We start from the raw sequence: 26,991 nt of genomic DNA, 5'->3' as shown, positions 1-26,991 counted from the left end.
GTGGTGGTGAAGTGCAGGATTTTCACTCTGAGGGTTGGCAGTCCAGCACTTCTTGATAAAAGGAGCTGTAGGAAACCAGTCTCTTAAACAACTCAGTAGTTTTTACTATATATATTAAAAGAGCAACAAAAAGTGCAATGCACCAGTTCACTGGAAGGACTGGGGGGTTAATTTTCAGGATGCTGCCTGGGAATTTAGCCGTGGGATTTCCATTATTGCTAATGGGACTCATGCAGCTTAATTTCATGCAAGCTACACTAAAAACATACCCCTAACTGTCTGCAAAATTTCAGTCCTGAAATCAAGCCTTTTAAAAGTTAGAGGAGGGTAAACAAACACCTGAAACCACATCATCTTGCTATTCCCCCCCCCCCCCCCCCCCCCCCCCTTTCAGTCATTTTGATTTAAAAGTGGAGGGGGGGAATGTGGGTAGTCTCAAGCAATTAAAAAAGAAAAAGCATATTGTACTCCCAATTTTAGCTTTCTGCCGATTAAAAGGGCAGAGTTATAGCCCCCCAAAAGTCGGGGTAGCTGCTGCCTTATCCTTTAGCACTGCGAATGTTGCATCATAATATGTATCTAATAACCTGAGCACCATCTCCTTTCATTGTAAGGCCTCTGTTATTAGGCTGTTCTTGTTAAATGACTGCTATCATCTGGTCCCAAAGTACATTAAATCCCATTATAATTATAAACACACTTCCCTGTAACGTTCTCCTTAGATTACATTTGCGCTGCTTTACCCCAAGGGTATCTTTGTGCTAATACCGTCCTTATTTGTTATTTTAGCTGACAACACCGTGCCCCGCGCTCCCTGCGCCGTGCCGCCCGCCGAGGGTCTCCCTCCTCTGCCGGGGGGGAGCGGGGGCTTCGGGAGCGGGCCGGGCCGGGGGGTCCCCGCCGGGAGCTGCCGTCGGTGCGGGGCGCTCCGCGGCCGCGCTCTGCCGGAGCCTTGTGCCCCGCCGCTGTTCCGAGGCTGCTGCCGTTTCTCGGCCCCGTTCCCTTTCTCTCCCCGTCCCTTTTCTTTCCCTGCCGAGGAAAATCGCTGCCCAGCTCGCGGTGCCGCGCCTCGGGCACGGGGAGCGGCCGCTCGGGGCGGGCGGCGGCGGGGTCGGACCGAGCCCCGAGCCCCCCGGCCCGGTGTGCGCGCAGCCGAGAGCTGGCGCCGAGCCCCCGGCTCGTCTTTTTGTTGCCGTCCCCACCTCTTCGATTCAGCCCAGGCATTAATCTCCTTTAGCGCTCGCTGCCGAGGGGCCGGGCTTGCACAGCGCGCAGTTTATTAACGGAGGAGATTTCGGGCGCGGCGGGCGCGGGGCCGTTTCCTCGGGCGTGCTTTTGTTCCGAGCGCTTTGCCCCGAGGCGGGGATTCCCCGGCGGCCGGGCGCGGGTGGGTGCGGGTCCCGGCCGGGGGGGGGAGGCGGCCCCGCGGGGCCGTCGGGGGGCGGGCAGCCCCCGCCCGCAGCGCAGCGCTGCGAGCTCGCCAGCTCCGGGAGCGGCTGCGCCCGGGGCCGGGCTGGGCTCGGCGGAGCGGCCGGCCGGTGCCCCCCCCCCCATCTCCGCCGCAGCGTGCCGGGGCAGCCCCCGGGGGTCGGCGCTGCTCGCCGCCGCCGGCTCCGGTTCATTGGCTCCCCGCGGCCGCCGGCTCCTCCATGTTTGTTGTTGGCAGGGCCGGCGGAGCCAAGCGCTGTCCAGCAGCCGCGGCCCCGCGCCGGTCTCGCCCGAGCCCCCCGGGTCGCCGCCGGCCACCGGGGCGCCCCCGTTGCAAGGCGGCCCCCGCGGGCGGAGCGGCCCCGCGGCGGGGCCGGGCCCCGGCGGCCCCGAGGGAGCGGGCGGCGGCGCCCGCGGAGCGGCGAGCGGGGCCGCGGAGGATGCGCGGGGCCCCCGTCGGGGCGGGCCGGGGCGGGGCCGGGGGGGCGGCGGCGCCAGCAGTCAAGATGGTGCGGGCGGCGGCGTCGGGGGTGGGGGCGGCCTGACGTGGGCGCGGGGCGGCCCGTGGGCCGGCGCCGCGGTGATTTGCTGCGCGGCGCGGCGAGCGGCGGCGGCGGCGATGAGAGCGGGCAGTGCGAACTGCCGGAGCAGCCGCCGGCCGCCGTGAGTGCGGGCAGCGGGCGGGCGGGCGCGGGGCTCCCCCGGCCTCTTCCTCCCTCTCCTCCTCCTCCTCCTCCTCTTTTCCACCTCCTCACCCCCGCCCCGCGCTCCCCGCCGCGGCGGCTCCTCCGGCGCTCGCCGCTCCCCGCCGCGCTCCGGTGCCGGGGGTCGGTGCCGGTGCCGTGCCCGTGGCGGCCGCCGAGGACCCGCGGCGCGGCGCTGCGCGGCGGCTGCTGCCGTGCACCTGATGAATATTTGATGCCCTGCGGAGCTGCGCAGCCGAAACTCGCGGCACCGGAGCCCCCCGGGCGGGACGGGGCGGCCGGCGCTGCCCGCTGTGCCGAGCCGAGCCGGGCTGAGCCGTGCCGAGCCGTGCGCCTCGGCGGCTGCTGCCGGCGGCTCCGCGCACCGGCGATGCGCACCCGAGGCTGTCGCCTTCCTCCCCGGGCAGCAGCGGCGGGGTTGCGGCTCCTCGGCATCCCGGGGCGGCCCCGTCCGTGCCGCCGGCCCCGAGCGGAGCGCACAAACTTTTCGGTGCATCGTGACTCGCCGCCGAGCTCCGGCTAACCTCCCTCTCCTTCTCTCCTCCCCCGTCCCTCCTCTTTTTTTTTTTTTTTTTTTTTTTTTTTTCTCTCCTCTCCCCCCCCTCTGTCTTTTGTTTTCGCAGATAGTCGGCACACAAAGCTGGTCCCAGATTTGAGCGACGACAAGGCACCCTGATGAGTGGACCTCGGGATCGCTATGGATTTGACTAAGATGGGCATGATACAGCTCCAGAACCCCTGCCACCCCACGGGGCTGCTGCACAAAGCCAACCAGATGCGCCTGGCGGGGACGCTGTGCGACGTGGTCATTATGGTGGACAGCCAGGAGTTCCATGCTCACAGGACAGTGTTGGCTTGCACTAGTAAAATGTTTGAGATCCTCTTCCACCGCAACAGTCAGCATTACACCCTGGACTTCCTTTCACCAAAGACTTTCCAGCAGATACTGGAGTATGCTTACACTGCCACCCTCCAGGCAAAGGTTGAAGACTTGGATGACCTGCTCTATGCAGCTGAGATTCTAGAAATAGAGTATCTAGAAGAGCAGTGCCTGAAGATCTTGGAGACCATCCAGGCATCCGATGAAAACGATGCCGAAGTCACCATGACGGATGGAGGTGCCGAGGAAGAGGAGGACAGGAAATCGAGGTACATCAAGGGTCTGTTCATCTCCAAGCATTCCAGCGAGGAGAGCGGCTACGCCAGCGTGGCTGGTCAGAGCGTGCCAGGAACCATGGTGGAGCAAAGCCCGTCCGTCTCCACTTCCTTCAGCCTCTCTGCCATGAGCCCCACCAAGGCGGCGGTGGACAGCCTGATGACCATCGGGCAGTCGCTGCTGCAAGGCGCCTTGCAGCAGAACGCCCCCGAGGACTCGCACGCCACCAGCGGCCGCCACCCTGGCCTTGCTGAAGTCAAAACTGAAGTGATGCAGGTGGAAGATGCCTCCAGCCATGAGAGCCCCCAGACGGCAGAGTCCAGCACTTCCAGTGGGGAGAAGTCTGATGACAAGAGCAAGGAGGGCCCTGGCACCCCGACCCGCAGCAGTGTTATCACGAGTGCCCGTGAACTGCACTATGTCCGCGATGAGAGCACAGAGCAGCCTCCTGAGGCTGGCCAGGGGCTGCCACTAGGGCCAGAGCAGTCCACGGCCACGAGCGAAAAACCCCTGGGTGTCTACTCCATGCTACCAAACCACAAAACTGACTCTATGCTCGGCATGCCACCCTCCATGCCATCCGCCCTTCACATGCAGCCAGCCCTTGCCGTGTCCATGGACTTCAGCGCTTACGGAGGGCTCCTGCCCCAAGGCTTTATTCAGAGGGAGCTGTTCAGTAAGCTCGGGGAGTTGGCAGCTGGCATGAAAACGGAGAGCAGAGCTGTGGGCGAGCAGTGCAGCGTGTGTGGGGCAGAGCTGCCGGACAACGAGACCGTCGAACAGCACAGGTGAGTCTGTGCAGCATCCAGCACCGCGTGTCCTCGGTTGCTTGTGTCGCTATCGTTGGGGTGTTACACGCCGTTTAAAACCACGTTGTTTCTTACTGTGTTTTATTCTTGAGGCAAATGTAACGGTTGGGCATGATCCTGAGAGTGGATTTTGATTTTCGACTGGGTGTCACGCACCCCGGTGCAAAGGACTGGTGCAAAGTTCCTGCTGCGTCCCCAAAATGGGATGTGGAGCAGCACGCACGCTACCAGCCCGGTGTGCAGGGTCAGCTGTTGTAACTTTTTCAGGGCTGGCAGCTATACCAGAAGCTTCCTTCCAGCAAGTGCTGCGTGGGGAGCGTAGCTCAGAAGAGGCTTGAGGTATGGGTGTTTCTTGCAAGCACAAACCCCCCTGGTTTCCCTGGCCGGGGTCTGCAGAGCATCTTAGGGTTGCTGCTGTTTGAGTTTAAGGATCTGTGTGCATACAGCTGCCTGCAGACAGCACACCGTGGGGTCAGGCAGCTCTCTGCCGAGAGCCTCCTCTGCAAGTAGCCGGTGCCTCTGTGCAGGGCTTGTTTCTGCAGGGAAGAGATTCCTACTGGGTTCTCATATCCCACTATGACAATGACGTTTGGGATTGCTGTTTTTTGCGGCTTGCTAATCCTGCAGTTTTACACCGTCTTTGTGATGCTGCTCAGCCTCCCAGGTCATGAAATATTTGCACTTTGCCCAAAGTAACATGTAGGTCAGGCTGGGATTGTTGTGTCGCTGGGGTGAGCCCGGAGGACTTGCGGTGCGACAGACCCACGAGTCCATCCCTGCAGCGAGGGGTTCAGCATTTAACCTTCAGCTGGGGTGGCTGCAGGTCTGCTTTTTGGGGGGACCGTGGTGCTCGCACCAATCCCCACACCTCAGGGAGCTGTTGCGGGGCAGTAGCATGCGGGCTGCTGTCGGCACGTGCGTTCAGAGCTCCCGTGCTTACTGCCTCCCGCTTGTGGGACCAGAACTCGCTCTCAGCTTCAGCCAGGGGTAGGGTCACGGTGGCTGTGCACCGAAGCCAGCGCTGCACCGTGCCGGCGAAGCCCCTGGCACCGGCCCTGCCTCAGCGGGCACAGCACGGCACTGGCTGGAAGCGTGGCTGCAGCCCTGCCTGGGGACGGTGGTGCCGGCTGGTGCGGCAGCCCCGCAGCGAGGCTGGGATAAATGCTGCCAGAGCTCCCGGCAGCGTCCCTGAAGTGCCCGAACTGAGCATCTTCTCAGAATTTTAATGAATCAACAAGTTAATTAGTCCTGATGTGCATAATGTGCTGCTGAGGCCGTGCACGCACAGGGACGGTGTCGGTGCCCGTGGGAGCTGCTGGCAGCATCTGGTGCTGCCCGCGCGCTCGCTGCCTGCAGCGGCCACCCCGCACGCTGTGGGGTGACCCACGGCCAGCACTGGGCCTCGGGGCAGCAGCCACCGACTCAGCCACTGCCTCTCGGCTGCAGGGTGGCAGCGGCCACGCCACAGCTCTCAGCCCTGCGGAGGTTTGTCAGCTCTCAGCATCACGTCTCGGCGTAGCCGGTGACTCGGAGCCGCTGCGTGTGCTGCCGTGCAGACCCCGCTGACAGCACCCCTCCCAGCTCAGGCGGGTCCCTCCTGCTTTGTGCACCCGTGCAGAAGGTTCCTGCTTTGTTCCCCTGTATTGCGAGTGGCAGAGCTGGGGTTTGTGTTTGCAGGGGGGCAAATCCTGCATGCCCAAAGCTTTTTCCCTGGCCAGAGATGTGGCCGTGCTTGCCGTAGGGTGATGCAGGCAGGACGTCACCGAGGGAGAGCTGCAGTGAACACTCAGTGAGAATTTTAACGTGGCTTTCTGCCATAGTCTCCAGCATCCTCCTTTCTCCCCCCGAGGGCGAGAGTAGCAACTGATGCCCCTGCGTGTGCTGCTGAAACATCTCAGGCTGTGAGAGGGTGGCGGTCTGAGCTTGTGCTGCCGGGGCTGCTCCTGCCGCTGCTCCGTGGTCTCCCCCCGAGGCAGGATTTGGAGATGAGGGAGAGCAGCCCGGCCTGCTGAAGGAAGGAGCGTGCATCTCAAGCCACCTTCCTGTGTTTGGAGGGTTCATTTTGACAACTGTAGCTACAATTGTAGCTTATTTCTTCATTATTCACGATCTTTATCAAGAACTCCGATATGCCTTGCGCTCTGATGAGGTCTTGGTTTGCTAAAAACATAGCCTTGAAGGCAATTGTTTAAGCCGGTGCCAAACTTCATTTGTGTGTTCTTACTTTCAGGCTGTATGTATGTGCAATCACCTTGTGCTGATAAACTTTTCAGAGCAAGCCAAATCCTTTGAGCTGTTTTTAAACTGATTTGTAAGACGGTCCACGTTGAAAGGTATTGGGCAACAGTCAAATGAACTTTAAAAAAAAAAAGAAGCCTAAATCCAAGGCAGTTTGTGTGTAGACAAGGTCTCATGTGGCTTTTTTATAGTGTTTGCTTTCTAATACGTGGTGAAAATTACCATTTCGAGAGGATTTGTGGGATCCTATTGTATTTATGGAGCTGTTAAACAGCATCCACACTCTACCGGGCTCTATAACGCTCTGCTGGAGCAGCTCTGCTGGTGGTGGCAGCTGCACCATGCTGCCTCCTCTTCGCTCCTGAAGCCGCTGTGGGATAGGGCTGGGTGCAGTGGTGTGGGATGGCCTCCCTTGGCAGCGACCTGTAGAAAATTGCAGGTTTCGACAGCCTGAGCCAGCATCTGCTGCCACCCAGACTGGTGGATCCAGAGCCTGGTGGGGAGAGCTCTGGGGAGATCACCTGCAGCCTGTGCCGAGGCCCTGGTTCTATGGCTGTCACTTAAAAACCCATCGCTCGAGGGGAGGCCAGCTGTGGGCTTGCGTCAGGGTCAGGACATGCTGGAGGGACCACAGCATCACCCGTGGAGTCGCTGCTTTGGTTGACCCGTTCCTGTTGTGCATCTCTTGGGGCAGTTCTGCCCTGCCCTGAGCACGGAGGTGCCAGGAGCATCCTCGTTCCCAGCTGTGGCTGCAGCCGGACCTCCCTTGCTTCACTCTGCTCACCCAGGCTGCTGCCCAGGTGTGCTCCCCCAGCACTGCTCCGGGCAGAGCCAAGGCTTTGGCAGCAGGGCGTCCCTGGCTGAAGGAGAGTTTCTGCCTGCCCCCCTCTGTGGTTTTGTGTGCTTAGTTTTGTTCAAGACCCATGCTTTCAAGCCTCTCAAGTGATCTGAGCAAGCGTGGCAAAGGCGGCTGCTCGAGAAGGGCACCTCCAGTGCTGCTGGCACCACGGGGTGCTCGACTTCTCAGTCTGATGGCTTCTGAGTGCCAGCAAGTCCCAGCAGCGAGAGTAAGAGACCAAACCACTCTTTCTGCAAGGAGTGCACTTAATGAGCCAAGAGGATCCCAACATGTACAGTGTCTGTTTACGTTACACAAGTGAGTGAATGCATATGGCGTGTATGTTTGTTTACACACACACATGCCTATATATGTATAAATATATATGTTTGTAGTCTCAGAGCCTTCTGAGTGTTGCTCCCTTCTTCATTAGTATGGGAAACGCGTGCGCAGAGGAAAACAGACAGCAGAGCGTGAAGCAGCCTCTCCGGCAAGCTCTTGGGAGTGCCCAGGCTCGGGCACTGGGTTGGGCGCTGGGTGGGCACCCGGGTGAGCACCCACCCACCCACTGCTCCCTGCTCAGAGCAAGGGGGGACCACGGGTTAGGGCCCCTCCACCTCCTGCTGCAGCGCAGGGGCCTCGTGGCACGAGCCTCTGCACCCACCGGCCGTGGTCCTCAGGTCCCTGCCGAAGCGCCGCGGTTGGGAAGCTGTCAGCCACTTGGCGATCCGTTTTTCTTCTTACCGAGCTTATGATTTTGACTAATTGAGTGTGTATTGAGTCGGTGACTCTTTAATTTTTTTTTTTATAGAAGATTTCCTTCTAGGTTGAGTAAAGTTCAAACTTAATCTAATGTTAGTATTGATTGTCGCCTCTAATTGCAGACAAAAAAGCTATAGTTCAGTGGCCCTTTTCTGGTTTGTTTGTATGAAGAAAAATCTCGAGTTCTGAAGCGAGGGTTGTGCTGAGCTGCTGCCTGAGTCTGGAGTGATTTTTTCATCATGAAGTTAAATGCATTAAAACTTTAAAAAACGCGTGCTTTGTTTTGTTTTTATTTTTAATGTTGAAAGCTGCCGAGAAAGCTGTAGGTGGAGTTGTGATTCAGTGAAGCCCACGAGTGGCACGGTGCTCCCTTTTTCCTTCGGTGTGTCATCCTTCTCCTCCACCATGGAAGGATTTGAAGGGCAAAGCATCCAAACCCATGGTCCTGTGTGAAGAATCACCTTAGCAGTGCTGTGCTCTGGCAGCTTTTTATGCATCTTTCTGTGACATGGAGATGCCTAGCTGAAAAATGAAAGTGCTCTGTGCGAACATTGTCATGAGACAGGTTGTGATTGGCACCAGATGAAATACTTAGTGTGACTTTGACTAGAAGGTTCTTCTTGTTCTTGCCGTCCTTAAATCTGCCTCGGTGGAAGCTTTTGTTAGTGTCTACCTTGGGAAGCCTCTCTTCAAATCTCCCCATCTGATTTTTGCAAGAATCAGAAAGTTTTATGGTTGAGCCGTCAACTACCAGGCATGTCCTGTGGTGGAGTATTTTGAGGGTAGGAATAAGGAGGCTTGCTCTTTCACTTTGGCTGCTGGCTGGTCACATTACCCCAAACTTCAGACCTTTGCCCTTTTTGCCCGCTTCCAAAGAGCAGAGGAAAGGCAGCTCTGCCTGTCTGGTGCCAGCAGGAAGCTGAGCTCAGCGCCTTGCAAAGCGGGGTCTGCCACCACCTAGGTCCCCAAAACGCATGAGCCTTTCTGAAAATATGGATGCAAGTCTTGAGCTACTTGATGTTGTGCAGCAAACCAGAACAAACCTCACCAAAGACCCAGGTTTGAAAGGGCCTGTTGGCCGCTGCGTGTGTGTGTACCTGGGGCCACAGCTCGAGGGCTGGATAAATGCTCTCCCCCGTGCCCAGGGGCCTGGAAGCCAGCACTAGTGGCAGCCCCAAACCCTGCCGTGAAGGAAAAACACCACTTGCCACGGGCTGCCTCTGGCGTGTGATGGCTGGCAGGTCAATTCCTGTGGCGGGTAGCTTGTTGATCTGTCTGCGTGGAGCTGCAGCATTAGCACCGTAGCAAATCTTAAGTAGCTGCATAGGGAAATAGTACTGTTTTTGGCTCCTTCTCTGCCACCCTCACCTCCATTTGTCTTCGAGTGGATTAGCTGAGCATTGTAATACTAATGCCATTAGGCACATTGGCACTGCTCAACATGTCACAGTGAGAAACAGATGCAGTATACCATTAAAGCAATAAACGTGATAAATCAGATCCCAAGTGCTTTGTGAGATGTTATTAGTGTTAATTTTGGTAGCCTGATACAGTAGTTGTTTTTTATTTTATTTTAAGCATTCAGCAATTTGTGTTGCACCAAGCTCAGCTACAATAGAAACTTTAAAAAAAAAAAAAAAGGCATAAATAATAATAATAATAAAAAAAAACAGCAGCCCCCCAAACTCTGCCCATGATTATTTCCAGAGTTTGAAGACAACTTGGCAGCTCTTGTTTCTTGCTGATGGGCCTTATTAGTGGCACCTGGCATCATAACCGGTTAATGGAAACCAGCGTTCCCCCACTGCGTGGCCGCTGACAAGTAGCTCTGTCAGTGCGGGTCTGCCATGCGAGGAAGCTCTTATTAGCTTTATGGGCAGGGGGACTTGCCCCGCTCAGGAAATGAATGTTGCAGCCAAGGTCCGCGGCGCTGACCCCGAGCGTGTAACCTGTGAGTGCCAGCCGAGACCCCGCGCAGGATGCTTGGGATTTCGGGCTTTCTCTGGTTCTTGTCATAAGGAAAGAGGGAATACATTGTGGTATGTTGCAGCCTTGAACTTTTGATTTATTCGGTGGGGGACTTAACCATTTCCATACATGGCTCGAAGCATGGAGGTGGAACAGCTCTCTTTGGCTTCGGCATTATTCAGTCAATTATCACGCATCTTTTTGGTGGTGTGGAGATCCCTTTTAAAGCAGAAGTCTGAAATTCCAATCAGAAAAGAACTCGTTTGGTTTTCCCCTTGCCCGGTGATGGTTTTTGCAGCTCTCCTGGCTGCCTGCCCAGGCTCGCAGTGGCGATGATGCCGGGGCACTGCACGGGGAGCCAGGAACCTGCGCAGGGCTGGCGTGTGTGGTGGCTCCTCGGGGAGGTGGGGAGGGAACCCACTTCTCGTTTTTTCCTCCTCTTGCTTCAATGGTGAAGGTTTGTGTGCCCTCTTTTTACCTCTGTTTGCCTCATGGCTTCTGTAAGGCAGGGACAGCAGAGGGGTTTCCACATGAGCGATGTGCGTGGGGCTGGGGATGCTGCCTGTCGCCCAACCTGAGCTCAGTGCCGCTTGTCTGGTTGTTATTTTTTTTTTCCTGAGAGCGTGCTTTTCACTTAAGATCATCTACGGCAGCTCAATAAGCGTTATGGAGTCCTTTCAGTTCTTGTTATAACTTGCGAAGTGGTATTTGTTAAAATGGCACTTATTGATTTCATAGAGGAATCCTGAGAGAGAATGTGCTGTTTCAGGGGTGACAGGATCAAATCTTTTCTTCCCCTTCATGCGTAGAAATGCTGCAAGGCAGCACAGGCAGTTTGCAGCGGGGTATCTGTGCAGCCTTATCTGCTTCTACACGATATCGGTTGTTTCCTTACCCTGCTGCATATATCTGTTTTTCTTCTGTATAGTAAAATGATCTGCATTTTCCTTTTTGCTCATAATTAGCAAGAATTTTCTTCTACTTCTTTTTTTTTTCCCCCCTTGACAGCTTCAAGAGAGACTTTAAATGAGTAATTACTAAATATTTCCCGGCAGCCAAACACGGGGCCATGGCATCTCCTGTTGCAAAAGTGAAAAATATTTCTGTTTGCAGTTAATTTTAGTGGCAGGCAGATCATGTTAACTGGGTGTAATTGCTTCCAGATATGGCAGAGGGTTTTGTGTGTTAGGATGAAGGGTCTGGTAAGTGCTCACTTCCTGTGTAAATTAGCCTATTCCATTCATTCTTTCTTTCTGGGCAGCCCTGGATTGTGTCATTCTTCTTGCAATTTTTTTCTCTGGCCTGGTGTTAGGCAGCTAAGTGCTTTATAGTAGGTTTAATTCTTCGTTTGGCATCAGTCCCGCCTTTACCTTAGCAGGCGAGGCAGTGTCCAGATGCGTGGGCTGGGGTTTGAATGTCTGTCCCCGCTCCTCAGCCTTTTCTCCTGCAACAAAGCCCAGCGCAGCGTCCTGCTGCCTCCTCTGCGGGGCTTCGAGCAGCGCTGTGTCATCTCCCAAATATCCGTCCTGCTGGCCAGAATTACTTTTCGAATTGAGGAAGCGTGGCTGCGGCAGAGGATGCACACAGGCGCCTTAGAGAAATCGCCTTCGAGCAAGATTTTCAAACGTGCATCACGGTCTGTGCAAACCACACGGCCGATAAGCGATAACAGCCCTGCGCGCATGAGTGCTAGCAAAACACTGCCGCTCGCTTTGAGCCAAAAAGCTGCTCTTTTGGGTGCTGCCTCCGCTAGGCATGATCAGGCTGCAAGCGCCGCTGCTGTTGGTTTTTGTTTTGTTTTGTTTTTTGGTTTTGTATGGCTGACCAGAAAAAGTTAAACATGCGAGAGGTGCAGAGTCCGCAGGCTGGCCTCATTTCATGCAGCGTTACCGGCTGTGGTGTTTTCGTTTGAAGTGCTCGTTTGAAGGCTGAACATCACAGGTCTCGCTGCTCTTTCTGGAGGTTTGTTTTCTCTCCAGCTACAGCAAAGACCAGGAATTGAAAAATATCCTTTGGACAGATAGGCAGTGAAACACAGGGGATGTGAATGTACAAGAAATTAAGACAGAAGGATTTGCGTCACACGAGGAATACAGAAAGCTTTGTGCATCATTTTGACTGAGCGAATGCAAATAAGGCAGGCACAGTCTGAGTGTGGAAGGGTTAGATACCTCGAATTTGGGCTTGTGAGCTCGAGTACTTTCCATTGATTTGTGACACCTATTTCAATTCTGAGGCTTGAGCCTGATTGTAAAGACCTGTTTGGGGCATTCAGAAACGCTGTATATTTATTCACTCCAGATAATCTTTACACTGAAGTATTTATGAAAGGGTTGTTATCATTTTTGAGCACTAGTTTGCATCGGCAACGTTTTGGATAACTTCCGCAGCTTATGTGCAGAGTAACAGATACCTCTACGGGGATAATAAATGCTGCTTGACCACTAGCTTTCTCAGATCAAGATACAATTTCTTTTTCTTTTCTTTGAGAACATCCACTAGCTCTGTCACTCTTCTACCTGAAGAGTGGTGTGAGGGCAGTTTGAATAAAACCAGGGTGCAGAGAAGGGTGGTAGGACTGATCCTGTCAGGCCCAGCCTGTGTGCTCTGGATGGCAGCCAGTGCAGTCTGTATCATTTTCGCTGTAGTGTTCTTAACTGATTTTAAGTAGATTATGGCTGGATACATGTCCCACTGTGCTAGTTTAGTTTTCCATTGACCTTCGTAATCTTGTTGCTGTTTTATTGGCAAGATGTTTAATAAACAAGCCTGCAATATGCAATTTAGAAAATATTTCTCTATTTAGGCAAAAGTGGCATAATGTGTATTTAGTGCAACTAGAACTGCTTGCAATAAATCCCTGCTAAATCAGTGCTTTGTTACCTGTGTCAGCACGGGAGATGTTGTTTGTCTGTGTATCAGCTCAGCCGATAACCCCATGCTCTGTTCAGCCCTGCACAAGGACCGGGTTGCTTGATGAGCACGGGTTTCACATGCAGATGGGTGTCGGGGGGGGACATGCGGTGGTCAGGCTGGGCAGATCTGCCCAGGAGGGGCTGGGGGCTCCACGGGGCACCCCGGGGCACCGGCTGCGCATGGGGTGACACCGGGCGGCGCGGTGTGGTAGGAGCAGGGCGCCTCTGCTCCTGCGTGTGACCTACAAAGCAGGCAGAAATCGAAGGAGTGGAAAAACAGAAAGAAACTAAAAAACCCTGAAACCCCAAACACCAGGGCATTACCTGCTTACTCAGAAGGACGGAAGGAGAGCAAGTAAGCGGCTGGAGCCGGTGCCAAGGCAGGCACGCAGGCCCTTGCTGGCCGTGCTGTTGTGCTAGCAGACACAGAGGTGTTCACAGCAAGCAGAAAGCGACCTGCCACCAAAACGCCCGTGTGGTTCCCGGCTGCCATGGGGCACCCTGTCCTGGGGGCTTGTCCCTCCTGCTGCAGGGCTGTGGGCCCTGGGAAGGCTAAAACCACGTTTTCCCATTGACTTGGTGAGGACTTGTGTTGATTTGTAATTTCTCCAGGCATTCTAAAATGTACAGTCTCATTTCCTTTGTGTTAATTAGAATATATATATACACACACATAAAAATACATAACTGCTGCCTATCACTTGACTTCAAGATCTGTGTGTACATACTGTACTGTAACAGCATGTGCGCTCTGTTTGCGTATCCAGTGCTACTATTGAAATTGTTTTTATGCTCTTGCCACCAAGTCTGGGGACACCGTGCTGGCAGTGGACTCAGTGTGCTTTGCCCTTTGTCACCTTCCCTCATTCTTTTCTCTGTGCATTATTTATAGTAAATCATATTAGAAAGGAGTGTTAAGGAGGAAGTGTGATTCATCCTCCTTGAAACCATTGATGACATAAGTAAAGGCAAAGTGCTTACTACGTGTTTTTTATTATGGTATTTAAGGACAGGTTGTACTAATTTTGTAGTGTACAGAGTAAACCTGTGAACATTATGAATCTAAGAAATTAGATTTAACCACAGCGCATACCACACGTTAAAAAAATTCAACGAAAACCCACACGGACTTCTTGGAAGCGTGCACATGTGAAAGTGCAAGGCTTTCAGGACAGCTACTGGCTTTCCAGATTTTACTCCGTACCGTTGGCTTTCAGTCGGTTGGGCTAAGGCTTCTCATGGGTTTGCTGGGACTTGCTCTGGCGTGGAAGTGGGGAAGGTGATGACCTCGTGAGTCTTGCCTTGCTTTTCAGGGCTGCCCTGGTGTGGGATGAATGCAAAGCTGATGAGCATCAGTCCGGTGTCACTGTTGATACCTGATGCTCTCGCCTATTGCAAGTTACAAAATTTGGGAATGCGGTTTCTGAATTCCCTCCTCTGTTTTCTCATTATAGCATTAATGTGCTTGAGTTTACCAAAGGTCTTGCAAGAGGTGCTCTGATTGTGCATCTGTTCTGGCAAACGGGGGCAAAACCTGTGCAAAGCCAGCGAGTGGGGTGCCCTCAGCATCCTTGCAGAGAGGAGATGCTTGGTGCAGGGCAGCTCCGTGGCAGGCGCCGTGCCAGGGCAGAGGGACAACCCCACACCATGCATGGCCGCAGCTGACAGCCTTTGATCTGGTGGCAGATCTCGCGATGCGAGCTGCTTGGTCGTGCTCCCCTTCCAGCCTTCAGCATTGCCACGTTCTCAGTATTGGCTATCGGTGTCAAAAGACGGCATTCAAAGCAAAGGCACGGCACGAGCCCCCACCTCCAAATGGCTCACAGATCGCCCGTGGAGGCTGTCCGCCTCGCCGAGCCGCACAGCTTGCTGCTGGTGGCACGGAGCAGCTCGTGTTGGTGCTGGGTATCTTATCTCGGGCTGGGCACGGGCTGCGGTCACCGCACACGGCTGTGTGATAAGGCAGCAGGCGTTGTGTGCCGCTGCCTGGTGGTCTGCTCGCCGCCGCCCCTCGCGCCCCCGGCACGTCGCGGGCAGCGGTGCAGGTTCTCCGTCCCCCTGGCCCTTTTCTGCGAAAAGCTGAAGCATTCGGAACCCAAACCCTCTTTACCTTTCTATTTGGCTCTCTGCTATTTTTACCAGTAACGCGGTGACTTCCTCTTTTCTTTCTTCCTTCCTCCTTTTCTTAGAATATATCCAAAGTGCCGAGAGGAGGCACAAGACAGCACTTCTGCGAAGGAGAGGGGCCACGTGGCTGCTCGGGGGGCTGGTGGTGCACAAAGCCACGTTGCTGCGTGGCGGTGTGAGCTTCTGGGGTGCTGCCAGGGAGCAGCAGGAGCCAGTGACGAAGGCTTTGCTGCCACCCGTGGTGCCGGGAGCCCGGCCCTGGGCTGTACAGCCAGCAGGAGCCCCGCTTCCCTCCCAAAGGGATCTTTTCCAGGAAATTTTTAACTTGGATCAAAACCTTTCCCGTGGGGAAATAAGTGAAAACTTGCTGTTATTTTTAAGCAGAAACCTCTTTTTGCTTCCTGGGTCCCTGCCTCTTTCTGCTTTCAAGAGCAGGGGGCCGGGATGGGGGGGGGGAGTTCTCATTTTGACATGCTGTCCCCAGGCATTTTGGTTCATTTGAACTCGGGTGAAGGGTGGTTTCTCGCTGATTGCTGGGGTTTCTGTGCCTTGTGTTTTCTGGGGCGGAGGGAAGGGTGGCTCCTCGGGCAGGGGCAGTGTGGTCACGGCCCGGTGGGAACTGGGGCACCCCTGGCTCCCAACCCAAACCCGCACTGAGTCAGCAAGCGTGGGGCTGCCCCGGCCCTACCCAGCACTGGGGCAGGGGCGCGGGATTTAAGGATGCAGAGGCAGTCACTGGTATTGATTTTTGGCTTATCTGACCCTTTAGCTAGAGGCGGCTCTTCCCTCAGCGTCTAACCAAATGTAACTTAAAGCAACAAAGAAATGTATATCATCCTTCCCTTGCGTTAATTAGGGCTGGCCGATGCATTATTTAGTGGGGTGGGAGTTGCTGTGGGCTGCCCCGTGCATGGGGAGAGAGCTCCAGGGGTGCTGTGCCGTGGTCGGTGCTCCGTGCAAGCAAGGCTGGGGGCAGTGGCCAGCAGCCGTGTCCAGCTCTGGAGCTGGCTCCTGCCCCGACCTCGTGTTTCGAAGGGGGACCTGCCCAGCTGAGCGCTGCATCTCGGTGCAGGATGTGGTTGAGGGGGACCACTGGGAGGACAGGCACTGCCCAGCCCCGCCACGGGCAGCTGCGCAGCATCCTCCACCCGCTGGAGGTGGAAAACAGCTCCCTAATTAGCACCTTTGTTGCTAAGTGAATGGAGCTGCCGTGCGTGGCGAGCTTCCCGATACTGATACGTGTGTCAGAGAGGGGGTCATAAAAAGCGCACACAATGCCTCATTGTGCAGCCGTAGGTATTAATGCACCGCAGCCTGTTTGCTCGCCTCGTGACAATGGTCAGGTAACGTGGGCCAAGGACAAGAGGCAAATGCAGTTTGTTTTTCTCTCCTCCCCCCCCCCTCCTTCGTTTGCTTGGATGTTTAGTGCTACCCACAAATGCAGTTGGTGGGGACAGATAAGAATCACTGACCTAAAGCAAGTAATGGAGACTTTCTTCCTGCCAAAATTAAAAAACAAAAACACCCACGTTGTATTGTGTTTATAGAGCAGGGCTGTGTCTTGCAGGCGCACTGTGCTCTGCCGTTGGTCCTGGCTTGCTGAAATTTCTCTCATGTAGGCTATGGGTGGGTTGTTTTTTGTTTGTTTGTTTGTTTGTTTTTGGTTGTTGTTTTTTTTTTTTTGCATCTTCAGTGTGCATGGCCCCGTGCATTTCCCACCGTGTGTGAAGTCAGCTATTAAATGTCTGCTCCGCTGCCAGCACCTGCCCGCAGGGCCCGGCACAGCTCCACGGCACTGGGCTGTGTGGGTCCAGTCCCTGGTGGGTGTGAGAGCAGAGCGAGCAGGCTCCTGTCCTGCACGGTGCCGGGACTGCGGGGAAGGGCCTGGTGCAGTGCCAGGGATGTCGGGCTCTCTTATGGATGGGCCATTGGAGGAGCGTTGTCTTTTTTGGCTGCTTTTCTGTCCATTAGCTCTGCGATAAATTAGGCCGTGGCTGGCATCTCCTCACTCTTTAAATAAATTTGCCTTTGGAAAGTACCTGCTACGTTGTGATGGAGCTGCACTGAAAAGAATCGAACAAAATGCCTGGACAGCGCCAATTCCCCCCCAGCCCTCCTCTTGAATACAGATATTTTAAAAGCGGAAAGTGGCATTAGATTCAGGCCTGACAGGGCAGGTTTTGGTTAAATGTCGCTTCTGGAGCTGAATCTCCTCAAACAGGAGCTGCTGATGGTAAGCCCAGGCTGGCCTCGCGTTCAGCTGCAGCACACGGTGGCTGTGCCGGTGCCCGTGCTGCTGCCACTCGCCCTGCAGGCAGCCAGCGTTGGGAGCCCTGCGAGTGGGTGCTGTGCTTGGCACAGCAGCGACAGAACGAGACGCCAGGCAGAAACCAGTAGACAAAATGCAGCTGGACCCAGCGAGGTGTCCCCAGAGCTTATGCAGATCCTGTGTTAGCTGCTGGCTTTTGGGGCAGCACCATCTCGGGGCGGGCAGGTCAGAGCCTGGTGCTGTCGTCTGCCCCTCCAGGGCCACGCAGGGCTTGGGGAATTGCTCTGGGTGGCAGTGGTGATGGTGTGGGGCTGACGCAGGGCTTTGTGTTCGTTAAGGTGTCTCCTCTGTTCAAGGGGAATTGCGGTTTGGGGCTGGCTGTGTGTTGTACGTGGTTGCTTTTTTTTAAATGTACGTTGGCTTAGTTCTTGCTTCAGCCACTCCATTTTCCTGGGGTAAGATTTTTTTTCCCCGTTATTAGCTAATGAGCTGATTCTTTTGCCATTTTTAAATAACTGTATTTTTCCTTCAACATGAGAAAGGGGAACTGTCTTTTCTCAATAGCATAGCTCTCATAAGTCATCGAAGGCATGAATTTACCATTATTCCACACAAATATGTGGATTACCACACTTCTTATTTCTTAGGCTTGAATTGCTGAATCATGGAAGCAGAGTGACAGAAAATGTTTGCCTACATGATTTGGGGGAAAAAAAAAAGGCATGTTTCTAGAGCTGCTTGAGCAGCTGCCGTGGCGGTTGGGCTCTTCCTGCCCCTCTCACAGTCAGTGGTGTCCCTGCGAGGTGGTGGCGACGCTGACGGCCACCTCCTTGGGTGGCGTCTCCAGCGCTTCAGCCCTGGTTCTGCTGCAGGTCTCGGCGCTTTTATTTTCAGTTGTTTTGTCACCTTTCATGCCCCGTGTGGGCTAGGTCAGGCGTGAGGCAGCTCCAGTCCCGTGAAGCTTGGGATGGGACCTCATGTGATGGTGTGAGGCTGGGCTCCAGCAGTTACGGCCTGCAGCGTGGTTAAACACCGCTCTGTTTGGATTGCCAAGGCCCTTTGATTCTTCCTGCAGCATCTTCCACATCCTGGCCCCGCGCCACGGAGCAGGGCTTTTATTATTTTATAGGTGCCGTAACAGTCAAAGGATGCTGTGCAGCGGCTGCTGGCGGGGTCTCCCCCACCTCGCTGCTCAGCGGTGCTCTGCAGCAGTCCCTAATTCACACCCAGCAAGGGCTTGTGCACCTTTCAGAAAAAAATCCTCATTCCCTGATGAAGTTCGTGGACTCATGCTTTGTTTTTTGCCCAAATATTTGGGTGCCACGAGTATTGATTGCATGACCTGACTGCTCATTTATACCTAAGATTTTTTCATGCTTTGCCTCACAGTCACTCATTCATGTGAGGCTTCTCCCTGTCTCCCTACAACAGGGTTTGGCCATCTGGGGCATGTATTTGGGCTGTCCTCCCTGGGGTGTCCAGAACGTTTGAAAATATTACACTATATGGTGAGAAGTACGATGTCATCAGAAAAAAAAAAAAAAAAAAAAAAAGGCAGAGCAGCATGGGGTTGAATTTAGGTGTGTTCACGGGGTTGAATTTAGGTGCGTTCAGTTCAATCCAGCGTTGTAACCACAAAGCATTCCTCCTTGGGCTGGTTGAAGATGTCTGTTTGCGTTGTACAGGGCTGTTTGTTACAGAGCAGCAACCAGGGTAAAACATTACCTTGCAATTGCATAGTAGCGGTTTTCTATCCCCCATGCTGTAAACATTTGTCTGAAATGTTGCACATATTGCTAGAGCAATAGCTCTGAAAAAATATTATCTTTAAAACCAAATAGTACCTCATTAAAGACTATTTTTCTGAGGAGTGCAAATAGGGGTAAAAATTAATGCATCTGTCTTTGCATGAAGATCTGATTGTTCTTATTGTTATCTCTTCTTAGCTTTGCTCTCAGAAAGATTGGACAGTCTTAAGATCTGCAAACAAAGTGCTAGCAAACTAGATGCAAAACTGACTGCAATTATTTTCAGTGCAGCACTGAGATGATCACAAAAAAAATACATGCTAGGGAGCAGAAATGGTGCAGAGAAAAATTCTCACGTAAGAAATTATTGTTCTTGCAAGAGCAGATTTGAAATCTATTTAACTTTTCCATGTCCCATACCCTTTTAAATGTTTCAAGTGTATTCTCACTGATAGGTTACCTTTTCTTTCCCTGCAGGCTATAATTAGTGTCCTTTACACAGAATTGGCTTAGAATTGGATTTGAAGAAGATAAGAATCAAATTACCAGTATTTATCTTGTAAATTCCAAAAGATCTACTTAAAGACACTGTATAAAAAGGATTTTTAAAAAGTTTGTACTATGAAAATGCAAACCTCTAATGGGTACAACCGAAGGTTTTGTTAATGTTAGATCTGCAAAACACCCTTAAACAAATGCGGAATTGCCAAAAGTGTGAGTACAGGCAGGAAGGCATCCCTTCCTCCTGCCATAACTCTGCCTGCGGGCTTGGCAGGCGGGCTGCTGGTGGGGTTTGCTGGATTCCACACATAACTATTTGTAGGCAGTTTTATTTTTATTTAATTGAAAATAACTATCTCAAGATTCAATCCTCTAGCAGCCTGCTTTTGCTATTAAAATAGATGCTATCTTGTTTAAAGTGTTGACCCTTTTCCGGATTGATGGACAACCAGTGCCGTCTGTGGGTTGCCTCCTTCCCCAAAGCACGTAGACATAGCGGGGGCTCTAATGCCTTAAGTTGCCTTACTGTTATGCTAGATGTAGTTCAGCCTTTTAACATATGTTTTTTTATGTATTTTTTTTTCTTTCCACAAAGGGCATTGCTCTTTTAAAACATGATAATTCTTCCATTAAGCTGTTGCGTTAGATATACTGTACCCCACAAATCCTGTATTAATGCTTGCAACCGACGCTGGGCTCCCAAGAACTGAAAGTGAGGGTTTCAGCAGCAGCAGCACCTTACACAAGTGTTTCTGTAATGTTACGTTATCTCTTGCTATTTACTCAGTAGCATTAAACAGCTTTATTTTCATAACCTGTTGGATTTTTTTTTTTCTGTCTGGGTAAGTGTGGTGCAAGTGGTGTTGATTGTGACACCGTAGTGAAACAGCTCACAAAAGTCAGAGTACATTGGTGAAGTTTAGCACCAGCATGGTGAAGAAATGTGAGAAACTGAGATAGCGTTAGCTGGAGATGGGTGCTTTCAGCATGTATAAAACGGGCTGATTTCATTCTTTGCTTTCATGGCTGTTCCCAGGTAGGCGGGAACAGGTCAGAAAAGTCTTCCAAATCCAGCATCCTTCCTCTTCTTCCAGTTTCCTCTGATTCCCTCCCCTCTTTGTTGTGTGGACTTTCAGATGACAAGGCAAGTTGAGTACAAGAAATGGATGGAGGTAATTTCAGTGGGTTCTGTTTTGACAGAAATTAAGCATCTGAATTTAAATTAAGGAGACAGAGAACCTAGGCAGCTGAGACTATATTTTCATAGCGTAAACAGTTGCAGAAGAAGATTAATAGCATCTGTGTAAACAGTTCATTGCGGTGGAGAGGGGCTTTTTTTGATAGTTAGAAAATACTGACAACTGCTTGGAGCAACGACCGCCATACCTTGCCTCCTGTTTGCCTACAGCATGGCACAACCAGACGTCCCTATGCATTCAGCCTTCCTGTCGATTCTACAGTAAATATTTCAGACACCCTCAGTCTAGCTCTCCCTTCTTGCAGTAAATTACATATTAAAGTAGCCTGGTAACTGAGCACTGGTTGCTGCGCGATAAGGTCCGGGAAATCAATATGTTTGCCATGTGCCTGCTTGTTTATGACACCTGCCTGCAGAACAGTTGAGCAATGTTCTGTTTGCCAAGGCTGCACTTCGGAGGCTCGTATCCTCCTAAAACAGAGTCATGATCTTACAGGAGAAGGTGCAACAGCAGCTATTGATTTTTGCTCCCTGAGCGTGGTATTACACGCGCAGAACAGGGCTGCCTGACAGCCGCTGAGCAGCCTCCTTTTGCAGGGGGGAGAGAGGAGAATGGTAAAATAATGTGAGTGATGATATTTGATTATACTGCACAGCCGTGCTGACTTGAGGGGAGGCTGGCGGGATGAGAGATTGGGTCACATCTTCATTCATCTTCAGGGCTTCTCCCTGGCCCCTGTGGGTCTTTGCACCGCTCCCCTTCACCACCCCCAGCAGCAGGTAGGGGAGCAAACCCCTGGTTTTAAATTCCCCATTAACATGCCTGGGAGGGGAGGCAGCGGTGCAGATGCGTGGGGCAGCGAGATCTCCTGACATGCTGGCTGCTGGCAGGGATGTGTGCTGGTGCAGCACTCAATGCAGAAACGAGGACCCAGACCCCAAATACCAGCACGGGGCAGCCTTGTGCAATGAGCCCCTGCCATCTGAAGCTCCTGCCCTGCTGGTGGCTGAGGCTCTGCCAGCTTTGGTGCTGGGCTTGAGCCCCAAGGGAGGCATTGGACCAAGCACAAATCCCCAGCAGGGACTGGAGGTGCTGCCTCCTGCAGCACTACAGAGGTGAAATGAAATCAGAGCCCTCAGTGTCATCGGTACATTCATTTAAGAAGCCAAAAATGCAGAGGAAAAAACAATGCAGGAATTAAAGGGGAAATCTGGATGACTCACTTTTTTTTTTTTTTTTTTTTTCCAAATCTAAAGTTAGCAAGCTGAAGTAATTGACCTTTTGACCCAGATATGAAGTTGGGAGGTAAAAGACACGACTTGCAAGATTTTTGTAAAACTGTTGACCTCTTACAAGATTAAGTCAGAGATAATAGTAATTATAAACAGCTTACGGTGGGTCTAATCAATAGTGAACTTTACCTCCTTCCTAAAACTGAAGGTCAGGTTTTTACTGCAGTAAAGATAGCAATTGCTGGCTTTCACACCATTGCTAGCAGTAAGTGTCTCTGTATGTAGGAAATCTGTGAACTGTGTGTATGATTTCCGTGGGTGCTCATATATGTGGAGGGGGAATGGACCTCGGTGCTCTTGGAAATAGGCTTGTGCCTGCTCGTGCTGTCTCCCACCGGGAGCAAGGAGCACTTTGCAGCTGCTGTCAGAGTCTGTCTGTGTGCATACACACACACGTATATAAACACATGCTGTAGTGTATCCCTTAATCTGGGGGACCTGTGCTATCAGCAGGGCAGCATAACACTTGTACAACTCAAAGGAGGAGGAAAACTCTTACTGAACTGCGTAGCAGTGTGTTTTCTGCTAGGGAAAAAATGGAGTCTTCAGATAGTGTCACTGTGAGCAATTAGTGAAATTGCAAAAGGAAAGGTTTCTGCCTCTTATTTCTCTAAATATAGTTGGTGTCTTTTTATTTTTCAGGGCAAGCAATTGTCCTCTGTATGCAGTGAGATTCCTTAGCAAACTCGTCACTGTAATAGTGATCAAAAAATCCTGAAAAGCAGAGCTCCTGGCTGCTGGCCATTCCTTACTGTGCTCCCTTTTGGATATAACATTTGGCAAAAAATAAGTTGGAAGCATCGCTCCTTTCCCTCAAAGTTTGCTTTCTAGCCTCAGTCAGGAGAGCCTCAGCCACCGCTGCGCTCCTGCTGTCACCCAGGTGGCCAGTCCCTCCTGGCTGTGTCCCACGGCAGGCAGTCGGCAGGCTTGTGCCCTCGGCTCCGTCCCTGCCTTTTCTTCTGCAGGCTGGAGTGCTGCCAGTATTTATGAAGTTAAAAGCAGTCGGGTACGCTGTCAGACTTAATATTGGCAAACAGCTTCTGTGTATGGAAATTTGTTGCCTGCCATTTATTACGGGGAAGTTATACTTTATCCATCTCTCCCCCCTAGCTAGTTCAAAAAAAGAAACCACAAATCTGCTTTTAAATAGCCATAAATACACTCGCAGCAACCCAGCTCGTTATTGCAGGTGGTTAAAGGTGCACGCGGGGTGGTTCACACGAGCCTGCTCAGGGCAGCAGTGCCCACGAGGGCTCCCGTGGGATGGGAGGTGCAGGAGCCCCATCCCCAGCCCATGGGGACGCACGGCTCCGGGAGCAGGCAGCCCTCACGCCGCTGCCCCGGCTCAGCTTGAGGTCCATGGAGCCTCTCGACAGCGTTTGGCTGCCGGGTAATAATTCCGACATTTCTGCAAACCTCCACGTCTTCCTTGTTTGTTTGCAAAACGCTGCCCAAGCGAGGTTTTTTGTTATGCTAAATCTCGTAGGTAAACTTAGAAGGAAGACAAATACTGCTCAAACTGTCGCCAAGGGTGCTATAAACACCGCGCTTGGACAGTGGCACCATTGAGACGCTTGCGTTCAGGAGAAGTTAATACAAAGGGAATGGGGTAGTGCGCAACTATGAAAAGGCAGTTTCTCTTCGTTTAGCTTTTAATTGCTTTCTTTCACTTTTTATGTATAAAAGATTGTCCATTTAATTAACTCAAGAATGCAATTTCAAAAACACTAATGCTTTACACATGATGGCTTTTAAAATAAAAGTAGCATTCTAATATCGCGTAGGGCTTTTTTCATGTATGCATTAACCTTTGCAGCAGCAGATTATTTTAGAAAGAAACGATCCCCCCCAACAGCCCCTGGAACAAAAGGGGATCTTGAATAGGAATCTGAAAGATTGTGAGCTTTTGATCCTCAGTTTACCTTGTTAATATTTCTGGACTGGCGGGAGCTCCCCTTTAGCAAACAGTAGGTGATTCCATCTGTTTCTTTGTCTTTCTCTGAATGTCACCTTTTAATCTCCCGCAAACAGCATAATGAGCCATATCATCTTTTCTTCTGCGGCCCGAGCACCAGAGCAAGCGGTTTGCATGGCTTACAAAAGATCTCCGGGTAGAGACGAGCAGGGGTAGGAAAGTGAGATGCAAAACTCCATTGCTGTTCTCGCACCTCGCCACCAATTTTCGCGATGCTGGCCCTGTTTTGCGCTGTGAAGCTGGCGTTTCCATCGCGCGCACGCTGCGATGAGCACATGGGAAGTTTGGGTATGTGGGCAGTGCCCCATCGGTGCCAGGTCCACGCTGTGCGTCCCGGTGCGCCGTGCTGCTCCAAGAGTGGGGCTGGACCGTGGCAGCAGGGCACGGGGAGGTGGTGGCGCAGAGTTCCTCTAGCTCCAGGAAGCAGCTATCATTTCTGTGCGCGTTCTTCAAAGCGCTGGTGGTGAGGAAGGGAGCCATCAGCCCGGTGTTGTTAACATTCATAGAGCAGAGCAAATGCAACCTCCAGCTGTGAGTCACCAGCCGACGCTGAGCTCCTGGAGGAAAGCTCAGCCTGATCCCTCTGCTCCGTGCTAGCGATGTATGGTGGGGATTTCTGTTGGTTTGGTTTGTTTGTTTGTTTTTATGGAGGTGCTTTATAATGGATGCACTCCTGAGCACACCCTTGCTGCGACCCCTTGCTTAAAATACCCATTAGGGCCTTTTAAGGTTTGTTAGCTTTTAATGGACATGTTTAATCTCTACCAAATGGACTTGGGGCAGGGGGAAGAGGGGAAATACCAAGGGCAGGAGGTGGGAAAGGAATCGTCATCCGTCCAGCCTGCTTAACAAAAACCTGCCTGCCTTTGCCGGTGCAAAACCTTTTGAATATTCCACTTGTTTCCCTGAATTTGCATTCCTGTTGCTGTGTGGGTACACGTCCAAGCAAAGCCTGTGCTGTAAGTAACAGTCCAACCACAAATTCTGGTTTATTGATAAACCTGAGGGCAGAGCCCCACATTCCAGCAGATGCAGTGGTTGAGCAGAGGCGAGGGCACTGCGGCGGCGCAGGGGTCACCCGGAGCTGGACCCAGCAGTGAGACCCCAGCGACTTTCCAGCTGACACTTCGCAACATCTTGTGCTCCGAGGAACTGGGTTTGCTGCTTAATTAATTCCACATTTGCCTTCCAAGATGATTAAAGTGGTGCCTTTAGTCCATGAATTAGTGCCATTGTCTGAAGTCATCCTCGTTCTCCAGAGGGATCTTCTTCAGCACGGGGACTTCATGTGAGGGACTTCTTCAAGGCGATGTGCCTACTTCACGTGCTTGAGATTTATATGATAAATTTTTGCTTCCTGAATTATTCAAATTTCTCTTTCCATTACCTGGATTTCTTACACAAGAAAAAATCTGCCCAAAGTGGAGCGTGCAGCCTGCCCAGGGCTTGCAGGCAACACTTGCTGCTACGTGCGCGTGGTGCGATAGCGGTGATAATCACCAGAGCTGAGTCTGTTGGGCTTCTTTTGATATCAAAGGGGATTTTTTGCAACCGGCTCTGGAGAAAACACCAATTTTTTTTTCTCCCCTTTGAATTAACATGTGCTTCTTCCCCCAGATTCAGGCAGGGAAGTCTTGTGGGAACTTTGAGACAAGTTGCTGGTTTTGTTTTTAAAAATCTGCACGCACACACACACCCTTTTTTTGTAGCTTAGAAACCTCTCTTTGTGGCAGAAGGCTGGGAGGGTTTGAATACCACATACAAGCGTAGGAGGCTGACTGAGACCATACGGCTTTATCATTCATTAATTCCTGTGTTCATTCATCCTTCTATTTAAACTTCTCTGTAAAGACGGTAGCTACAGATGGTCTTTTGGTACACGCTTTAGCTCGGAGACCTTGGCCCCGACAAAGGGGTACAGAGGGAGCAGCAGAGTGTACAAAATATTTCCAACCATTAGAAATCAAGTTCTTATTCACTGGCAGCGCCTGTTTTGAAAGTAAATTTATGCAAAAGCGTCATAACTTGAGAAACAGGACGTTTCCAAGAGTCAGACCTAATTAATAGGCGAACATTAGCCGTATTTTTGTTGTTTACAGTTGTGCTTCAGAAACTTGAGGAGTAGCATTTCTTTAGCTGTATACTTCCTCTGTGTTGCACAACATAAAACTCTCGACTTTCTGCACTGACACGAACAGCTCTGTGTTTTAGAAAAGGAATTAACAATTGTGGGTTTTGTGTATTGTTTTTGCGCTGGATCGCACTTACCGTGTAAACTGGAAGTTTTCCTTAAACCTGCCGGCAGCGTTTTTTATTTTTATTTTTTATATCTTTCCCAGCACCCCCAGAATTGCTTTTTGCAGCTCTTGTGATGGTTTCTGTGCTGGGAGCTGGGGCCAAGCAGCGCTGGGATGCGGCGGGTGTTTTTCTGCAACGATTCACCACCCACGCCTGGGGATGGATGGGGCAGGGGGTCCTCTCGCCAGCCCCGTGGCACGTTCATGGCGGTGCATGGACAAGGTGCCCCTCACCCCTAGGACCACCACTCGGTGTGGTGCTGAGGCTGCTGCGTCCCGCGGCACCTCGGGCTGGCTGCTGCTCCTCGCCGTGCGTTCTGTTTGCACGAGCCTCGGTGCAGAGACATCTGTGCCGCATTCCTGACGCGTTTGTGTCAGGCTTTCCGTGTGGCCGTGACGCCGTGCTGAGCGGGGGTGTTACAGGGTCGGCGCTTGCTCCTTCGGGTGCCCCCGGCAGCTCCCGTGCATGCTCCGGCCGCGTGGCTGCCGTGTGCCCTGCAGCGCAGCGGGGGCCCTGCCCTCCCCTCTCTCCTGCACCCCAACACCCTCCCAGGGGCTGAACGGGCTGCCCAGTCTCTGCTGCAAGGGTTTGGGCCAATTCCTCTGGCCTTGGCTGACCCCCATGTTGCAGGCTCTCCCTGGGGGTCAGCATGATGCTGGTGAGAAGAGGGCTTTGGGCACTGATCCTGCATCTTCCCCAGAAATCCATCTACCAGTGGGGTACAGGCTGCTGGGGGGGCTGCTCTCAGCCCATCTATAACCATC

General features: G+C 52.4%; 1 protein-coding gene across 2 annotated transcripts in view; it reads left to right on the top strand.

Annotated features, from left to right (window-relative positions):
• The first annotated feature begins 1,963 nt into the window (after positions 1-1,963).
• Positions 1,964-26,991, top strand: part of ZBTB16 (zinc finger and BTB domain containing 16) — an 88,079-nt gene continuing 63,051 nt past the window's right edge. The window contains exons 1-2 of one of the 2 annotated variants that reach the window (XM_084301587.1): positions 1,964-2,091; positions 2,760-4,076. In XM_084301587.1, coding sequence (XP_084157713.1) covers positions 2,830-4,076 — 1,247 coding nt within the window. In that variant the 5' untranslated portion in view covers positions 1,964-2,091; positions 2,760-2,829. Of the gene's footprint in view, positions 2,092-2,755; positions 4,077-26,991 lie in introns of both variants that reach the window. The other variant, XM_084301588.1, reaches the window with a different exon arrangement.

This window comes from Netta rufina (genome assembly GCF_964035555.1).
Source record: "Netta rufina genome assembly, chromosome: 25".
Taxonomy (NCBI): Eukaryota; Metazoa; Chordata; class Aves; order Anseriformes; family Anatidae; genus Netta; species Netta rufina.
The sequence above is the reverse complement of the archived record's forward strand: the minus strand, read 5'-3'. Positions and strand labels throughout refer to the sequence as shown.